We start from the raw sequence: 9395 nt of genomic DNA, 5'->3' as shown, positions 1-9395 counted from the left end.
TCCAAGCTCTACTTTGTGTTTCTCCCTTTCTGTTCTTATTTCTCAACTTCTACCCATGAGTGAGATCATCTTATATTGATCCTTCTCTTTCTGGCTTATCTCACTTAACATGATTCCTTCAAGCTCCATCCAAGATGAGGTGAAAGTGAGTTCATCATTCTTACAAGCTGAGTAGGATTCCACTGTGTATAAATACCACAACATCCTTTGCCACTCATCTGTTGTTGGACACCTGGGTTTCTTCCAGGTTTGGGCTATGACAATGATGCTATGAACATAGGTATATACAGATCTTTTTGGATAAGTGTGTTTGAGTTTACTTTGGTTTGTGGTGAAATGTAGTGGTTCAGTTTCATTCTTCAGCATATTTCAACCCAATTTTCCCAACAACATTTGTTGAAGAAAGAGTATTTATTCTATATCAGCTGTGTATATGACTTTATGTTAGGCACTGTGTTCACAAAGATGAATTCATGCCAGTTGTTTGAAAACAGAAAACCAGTGGGCAAAGCAGATTAAAAAGATAAATTATGTAATGTCAAAAGAGTTCACAAGCAAGGAGGAAACAACTGTGCCATTACTGGTAGCATCTCCATTGACTAGGCTATTGCTTCTTGGTACAGCAAGAATGCTAAGTTTATTACAAAAATAGAACTCATACTCATAGAAGAAACTAGGTGTATTGTTGACTGTGGACTGACTGTATCTATATATAGACAAAGACAATAAACAAATGTCATTGATTAGATACTTATGCTGACACTTCTATTGGTAAGTCAGGAATGATCAGAATATTATGAATGTTATCTTAACATTTGTTGGTATGTTTCTGGATTCTGCTTCTAAGACCCCTTCTGTTTCATTGGTTTGATCTCCCCTGCTTAACACTGTATTCTATTTGCATAGCCACTGTTGACTGAGCACCCCCCTGCCTCCAGACATTGGTTTAATCCTCACTGGTTCGTGCTTTTTTTTTTCTCCCCGCCCCCTATCTTATGTACATCCTTTTTGGACCTGACTCTTCTGCCTCAGGATAGAGAAGGACAAGATTGTGAATAGAGATAGCTTAGATTGTGCTGCGTTCCACATGAATAAAGACTGAATTGCGTACCACTCAGCCATGAGTCCCTGGTCATCTCTGTCTCCCGCCCATGAAGCTCAGCCCTGCATAATGGTGCCCAAACAGGGACTAATCAATGCAAGCTTATGATCCTCACTTACTGGGAATTCCTCGTCCATGGGGAATAATTGCAATCCCCATCACGAATGGGGTTCAACAGGTTACCCGCGCCTGCTGGCGTAGGGTAGGCACACGCTGAGCCAGTCAGTGTAGCGCGCGTGTGCAGCCCCTATTGCTCTATCTCGGGTGGCTGAACGCCACTTGGCCCCTAAGAAGTTGGGGGATGTTGACCGCTCAGGAGTCACGTAACTAGTTAGCATGCATGCCAGAGTCTCATTCGTTATTGGAATTAACCAGACAAATCACTCCACCAACTAAGAACGGCCATGCACCACCACCCACGGAATCAAGAAAGAGCTATCAATCTGTCAATCCTGTCCGTGTCCGTGCTGACCCGAACAGGGACTCATGGCTGAGTGGTACGCAGTTCAGTCTTTGTTCATGTGGAATGCAGCACAATCTAAGCTATCTCTAATCACAATCTTGTCCTTCTCTATCCTCAGGCGGAAGAGTCAGGTCCAAAAAAGATGTATGTAGGATAGGGGGCGGGAAGAAAGAAAAAGCCCGAACCAGTGAGGATTAAACTAATGTCCTGGAGGCAAGGGGGTGCTCAGTCAACAATGGCTATGCAAATAGAATACAGTGTTAAGCAGGGGAGATCAAACCAATGAAACAGAAGGGGTCTTAGAAGCAGAATCCAGAAACATACCAACAAACATTTAAACTCTGTCTTTCATTAATTGTTTATAATACATTAATCTGACCTGTGTGCCCCATAAAATTCTTCCTCTTGGATTCAGTCTATCTTTCACTGACAGCAGCAGAATTTATTTCTTTTCCTCTTTTTTTTTATCTGCATTTCTACACACTGTTTCTCAAAGCCAATGATGAGCAACCCATGCAGTTATCTGGTCAACTACCAGCTGGTAGGTAGCATTTGCTGGATAGCTCAGAGAGGAGCTCCTATGAAAACTTGACCATAAATGGGATGAGGAGAATTGGGAAGAGGAGGAATTTTTTTTTCCTATGCCATCTTCTCCTTTGGGAAAGATAACAGCTGCTATTTTTAGCAACCTTTATCTTCACTGTACTTTGAATTATGTGGTGCTAGTTCTTATGTATCTAAAATGCATCAAGGTAGTATGTGTCCATCAGATCCTATAGGAAGAACTTATTGGCCTCTGACATAATCTAAAATCATGGATAAAAGGTAGTTGGAAATATGCCCCTCACCCCTTACAGAATTAATGCGATTCATGCGATCCAATTTCAGTGGCATCTGTATGGCCCAGCTTGCCCGGAAGTAATATATCTCTTATCACACTTACATATGGAAGCTGGAAATTTAACTACTCCCAGTTAGGATCAGATCTGCTGGACAGTATAACCTTTGGCTGAAGACTGATTGAATTTAAAATAAAAGAATACTTGGGACTAGAATGAGCACTTACCATAGATAGCACCTGCTTTGCTTTGCTTTGCCATGTATGCAACCCATGTTTGAGCCCCTAACCTATATGGGAGGTGCTAGCTTAGCAGAGGAAGCTGCAGTCCTGAAGGTAGGGGTGTGTGTGTGTTTCTTCCCCCCACACCTCCATCTATCTTGAATGCAAAAAATGGCCTAAAGTAATGAGACCCTGGTTGCATTGAGAGAGAAAAACAGAGAGCTATGTGGACTTGGACATTGAATATTTTTAATAAATTCCCTAAAAGTATTATAGTATAGGCACTTAGAACATTGTTCAAAATGAGAGAATATTAAGCTTTTATATGAAAAATTAACTCTATGGCAATGCACATAGTAAGGTCAAGTTTCTGTTCAATTAGCTTAACTATGCTTCAATTAAAATTTTTTTTAAATATTAAACAATAATCTGCTAGGCAAAATGGGATTTTTTTTCCCCTTGGGAGCAAGGTGCTGAATAGAATGTGAGGTAAATCAAGTGTGCAACTGCTGCCTTCAACTACTACAGGTTCTTCTTCCTCATCCAAACGTGATCCTAAGAGATCGTGTCCTTCACTGAGGAAAAATAGACCCGTAGAGAAATGATAGTTTTGACAGTAAAAAGAAAAGAAGACTTCTCATCTTTGATCTATTTGTGGAAAGTCACCAAACTAACTTTTAAAGTGTTAGACTGTCTTAAAAATAAAAACAAAAACAAAAACAAAACCTGCCTAGCTCATTTCCAGACTCAGAGAAAAATGTCAGGCTCGTGACTGATGAGATCTTCCCGCCACAAGGACTGTGCAGTTATATTCTGGTTACCGCAACTCTCCAGCCCATCCAAACTTTGGCCCTTGCACCATGCTTCAGTGTGAACAAACTCCTGATTCAAATGATTATTTCCACATGAAAAAGAGGCCCATACACCTTATCATTGGGTGATGAGATAGTCAAAGCATCACTATTACAGGAAAACTGTTAACAGATTGAATAAGTCACTTCCTATATAAATGGGTCTGAATGATGAGTATTCTAAATGTCTTTGCTCTGTGTTCAGTAGTGTATCTTAATATTGATTATACAATTTTAGATTATAAAGTACTGAATTTAAGATAATAATTTTTGCACTGTGATAAAGAACAGTAATCCTACATCTTCCTTTTTTTTTTTTTTAAAGAGCTGAGTAAGGAAAGTGTATGAATTCATTGTCAGAGACTATTTTGTGTTCTGATACAGTTTAAGCTTTTGTAGTGATCTTTCTATATAGTGAGGTTAGGTTCATAAGGAAGAAAGTTACAGTGCTTGAAGGAAGTGTGTTCGGACAAAGGGAAAATAAAGTAAGGAAAGCAAGGAAAGATACCTGGGGCCTCATACTTAAAGCTTTAGACAGGAGAATACACAGTCTCAGAAACCTGCACCCTATTCCCTGAAGATAGCACCTAGAAATAATCTCAGTCTATGATAGGGTGTTGTTCAGTGAGTAAGTGCAGAATTATGAAAAAGACATTTTTATTTTAGAAAAAAAAAGTATGTTATCGAAATACTTATGAAAACTTTTTTGTCTCCAAGGTTATTGCTAGGGCTCGGTGCCTGCACTATGAATCCACTGCTCCTTGAGGCTCCCCCACCCTTTTGTTGCCCTTGTTGTTTTTATTGTTGTTGGACTGGACAGAGGGAAATCAAGAGAGGAGGGGAAGACCAAGAGGGGTAGAGAAAGACACCTGCAGACCTGCTTCACTGTCTGTGAAGCAACCCCCCCTGAAGTGGGGAGCCGGGGGCTTGAACAGGGATCCTTATGCCTGTCCTTGCTCTTCACACCATGTGCACTTAACCTGCTGCAGTACCATCCGCCCCCCTACTTAGGAAAATTATAGTGAAATGTACTTTTCTAAAAGTTGGTTGGGTTTGTTAATTATTGTATATGCTTTATTTTTATTTTTATATACTTTTTAATTTTTATAATTTTAAGAGTGGCTGCTTTCTATATGGAGAACAACCCAACAGTGATATGACCTGAAAATTGAAAAGGAATCAAGTATTATTTGGTAGAGTTTAAATTCAATTTTAATGGAGAAAGGGGTAAACATAGTCTCTGTTTAGAAAAAATAAAATTATTGGAATGAACAATTCCTAGTAATAATTATACATCCTAAAGTTAATGAATGACTTAGAAATATTGTTAGTGCCTTAAAACACTAGAATGAAGGCCCTAGTGTTTTCATAGAGGAGATGGAATATTGCACCAAAGTAAAAGACTCTGAGGGGATAGTAGACTATCAGGTCCCCCTTAGAGGATAGAGGTAGGGGCACCTTTGATGGTGGGAATGGTGTTAAACTATACTCCTGTTAGATTATAATCTTTCAAATTACTATTCAATATGTCAGGGAAAGTATAGATTGAATAGGTCAAGTTCTTTGACACACACACACACACACACACACACACACACACACACACACACACACTAAAATACCCTTGCAATTTCACAATGGAGTTAAAAAAAAAAAAAGAAATGGTTAACCATAGCACTCATCTTCCAATAACTAAATAGTAATAAGGTAGTACAGAGTTCATTACTTAGATAATTGTTCTGTGGCCATTGAACTTTAGACACTCATGGAATATCTGGCTACTAAACCCTTTTTCTTGATAAGATGAAGAGTATGTAGTCATTTCCATATGATTGCCTATTATCATATTGAGGAATCTATGGAGACAAGAAGAGAGAGAATATTCTCAAAAATGAGTAAGGCTCTAGTAGGCAGGTGTGGGCTTTCGTTGTCTGTTTAGCTCTACCCCTACAGCTGAATGGATGGATAATTCCCACATAAAGGCGCACAGGGCACACTGAAGACACAAATGCAGGATGAGGCAAGGAGAATGGGCCAACATATATCCCATAGCTACAATGAAAATCCACCTACAGTTGCATCTGAGTCATTGTCTCTGAAAATGGCAGACCCCCAAAAGGCTGACTCCTACAAACCATTCAAGCTAGTTGTAACTTGAGATTGACAGTGATGGGTAAGAATCAGCCAAAGAGGTTTTTTACTGCATCCAATTTAGCAGTTCATCACACCCCTTCTCAGTCTTCACAAATATTTTAGTGAAGAAAAGGAAACAATTTAGAAAAACAATTTTCTTTTGTAAAGAGTTTGAAACCACATCTATAATAGCAGCTGCATCCCTGGAAAAATACCAGTAGTGTTCTGTTTACCTAGCTACCATTTTAAAAGGGAAAAACTAAAATGCAACCTATGATTTTTTTTTCATTAACTACATTTTTTTTTCTTTTCTTTCTTCTTCTTTTTTTTTTTTTTTGCCTCCAGGGTGCCTACGCTATGAATTGTTGTGATTGTTGTATTGTTGTTGTTCTCATTGGATAAGACAGAGAGAAATGGAGAGAGGAGGGGAAGACAGAGAGAGGGAGAGAAAGGGGGCCGGGTGGTGGCACATCTGGTTGAGCGCATGTATTGCAATGCTCAAGGACCCAGGTTTGAGCCCCCAGTCCCCACCTGTAGAGGGAAAGCTTTATAAGTGGTGAAGCAGGTCTGCAGGTGTCTGTCTCTCTCCCTTTCTATCACCCACCTCCCTCTTGATTTCTGGCCATCTCTATCTAATAAATAAAGATAATAAATAAAAAAATTTAAAAAGAGAGAGCGAGAGAGAAAGATAGACACCTGCAGACCTGCTTCACTGCTTGTGAAGCAACCCCCCTGCAGGTGGGAATCCTTACATACGTCCTTGTGCTTCATACCATATGCATTTAACCCCTTGCACTACTGCTCAGCCTCCTTAAACATATTCTTTTTAAAATATTTATTTATTCATTCCCTTTTGTTTCCCTTGTTGTTTTATTGTTGTAGTTATTATTGTTGTTATTGATGTCGTCATTGTTGGATAGAACAGAAAGAAGTGGAGAGAGGAGGGGAAGACAGAGAAGGAGAGAGAAAGATAAACACCTGCAGACCTGCTTCACCACCCGTGAAGCAACCCTCCTGCAGGTAGAGAGCCAGGGCCTCCAACCGGGATCCTTATGCCCAGTCCTTGTGCTTTGTGCCACGTGCGCTTAACCCGCTGCGCTACCGCCCAACTCCCAGAAATATTCTTTCAATGAAAACAGACATAATTTTTAAAGAGTTCTCAAACAAGGAACTTTCCTAACCAAAAATAAAAAGAAGTAAGATAAATCCTTAATAGGTGGCAAGTTTAGCAAAAAAAAAAAAAAGCAGTATAAATAGAAACATTTCTTTGTGCAAATGAAGTGAAATGTTTACATGCCTACATGCATATGAATTATGAATATACAAAATTATAAATACAACACCTTAGAGCCAGCATAAAACACAAAGGTAGCACCATTTTATGGTCTCAAAAATCGAAATTTGCATAAAAGGCATCCCATTGTAATCCAATAATTACTTATAAACACAAAGACAGAGAAAGCAGATGTGTTGAATGGGTTTTGTAATTACATAAGTAAACTACAGGTGTTTAAAATTCAGAAACTACAAGCTAAATTATACTTATTTTTCAAAGAATCATCTTCAGGAAAATCTTAGTGCATTCAAGTGCGGCCATCACACACCATGAGAGTCAGTATCTCTGAAGGCACGTTACGCTTCCACAAATAATTATTTTGGAGGTGCTAATGGCATGAAGTGCTTTCAGCACTCAAGTCTTTTGAAGCTTCACGAAGGATATTTTCACAGGAACATTCATGAATCTCACTTGTGAACCTTCTGACATTCATCCTCACTTACGGCATACGTCCAATTTAGACAGACCAGGCAGAAGCATGGTCAGTAGCTGGACAACAACAAAAAAGAAACACAGTTAAGAAGAGGGGAGTCTGAGAATAAAAGTAAAACAAGTCGTCCTGCCAACTAAGTGGTTTTTTATTAACCACTCAGTGTGTTTCCCTGACACTCATTCAAGGTGGCCTTGCAATAAAAATGAGTTTCATCCACAATATTTCTTCTAATAGGACTTATGATTTGCTGCTGTTGTTGTTGTTAGCATGAAATTCTAAAGTCTGTTTAATTCCTTCCAGTGGCATCAAAAGCCACAGACAAACTGATTTAAGGAACTGAACTTGGTCTTTCACCGTGGTTCCTTCCCTTCTAGCCTTGCACATTATTTCAAATGTTTTAATCGCCCATGAGAAGATTGGTGATATTTTCTACATTTCACTGGAGAAATTTGATCAGACTCATGTCGGCTCTAAAATAAATGAGAGACCTTCAACAACTACCTCTTCGACCCCCTACACATCAGTAATCCTGGTGTTAATCTGCATCACAGCAGAGAAATCCTGCCTTTCATAGGAACCCATAGAAATGGGTTCCATGGGAGTCTGGCCATAGCACAGCGGGTTAAGCGCACGTGGTGCAAAGTGCAAGGACCAGCTTAAGGATCCCATTTCGAGGCCCCGGCTCCACACCTGCAGGGGAGTCGCTTCACAGGCGTTGAAGCAGGTCTGCAGGTGTCTATCTTTCTCTCCCCATCTCTGTCTTCCCCTCTTCTCTCCATTTCTCTCTGTCCTATCCAACAAGGAACAACAACAACAATAATAACCACAACAAGGCTACAACAAGGGCAGCAAAGAGGGGGGGGAATGGCCTCCAGGAGCAGTGGATTCATGGTGCAGGCACTAAGCCCCAGCAATATCCCTGGAGGCAAGAAAGAAAGAAAGAAAGAAAGAAAGAAAGAAAGAAAGAAAGAAAGAAAGAAAGAAAGGAAGGAAGGAAGGAAGGAAGGAAGGAAGAAAGAAAGGAAGGAAGAAAGAGAGAGAGAAAGAAAGAGAGAAAGAAAGAAAGAAATGGGTTCCATATCATCTATATTCTGAGTCTAAGCTGTTTCTCTGAGCATCACCTGTGTGAGTTTCAACAATGTTTTTGTGTGTGTGTCAGCCGCAATCACTGCATTCGTAATTCCATACTACATATCCAGGAGTGGGACTAGTATGTCAGAAAGCCTATAAATATCTATATTGATTTATATGTCTATGTTATTTTAGTATAGTTTTATACACACACACAACTCACCACACCCATCATCACAGTTCCACTGTTATTATACCAGAAACCACAACTTGATGTTTTTCTTTTTTGTTAAATGGAAACATTCTAATTTAATAAAGAAACCATAAATCTATGAGAACACTATTTTATTTTAGTCTGAGGAATATTAAAGAATAATAACAAGGGACCAGGTGGTGGCGCACCTGGTTGAGCACACGTTACAGTGCGCAAGGACCCAGGTTCAAGTCCCCACCTGTAGGGGGGAAGCTTCATGAGTGGTGAAGCAGGGCTGCAGGTGTCTCTCTGTCTCTCTCTATCTCCCTCTCCCCTCTCAATTTCTGGCTGTCTCTATCAAATAAATAAAGACGATTAAAAAACTTTAAAGAATAATAACAAAGGACACTTTGTAGACAAAAAGAAGAAATAGAAATATTTCCCATATGCTGTAATACAGATCTCATAAAAATAATTCAGATGAGAATCAGCATTATACATTATAGGCCAAAAGACTGATGAAATATACCAAGGTCTCAAGCTATTCTTACATGAACAAACTTATACATTTTTTCTCTAATTGGGGGGATTAATGCTTTACAGTACGTACAGTTTCTATACATGTGTACAATTTTCTGCAAGGCTATGTCCTCCATCACCATCATGCACCAGGACCTAAAAGCTCCCTCCTCTCACAACTTGATATTTTCATCAGTATATTTGACAAATCTGTTTTGATTTTTTGCTACTTAG

At 39.4% G+C, this 9395-nt stretch overlaps 1 protein-coding gene across 1 annotated transcript in view; it reads left to right on the top strand.

Annotated features, from left to right (window-relative positions):
• The first annotated feature begins 1442 nt into the window (after positions 1-1442).
• The window catches only part of NKAIN3 (sodium/potassium transporting ATPase interacting 3), a 185950-nt gene continuing 177997 nt past the window's right edge, over positions 1443-9395 (top strand). The window contains exons 1-2 of the mRNA XM_060202332.1: positions 1443-1599; positions 7753-7901. Of these exons, the coding sequence (XP_060058315.1) occupies positions 1443-1599; positions 7753-7901 (306 nt within the window). The remainder of the gene's footprint in view (positions 1600-7752; positions 7902-9395) is intronic.

Source organism: Erinaceus europaeus, chromosome 1 (genome assembly GCF_950295315.1).
Source record: "Erinaceus europaeus chromosome 1, mEriEur2.1, whole genome shotgun sequence".
Lineage (NCBI taxonomy): Eukaryota > Metazoa > Chordata > Mammalia > Eulipotyphla > Erinaceidae > Erinaceus > Erinaceus europaeus.
The sequence above is the reverse complement of the archived record's forward strand: the minus strand, read 5'-3'. Positions and strand labels throughout refer to the sequence as shown.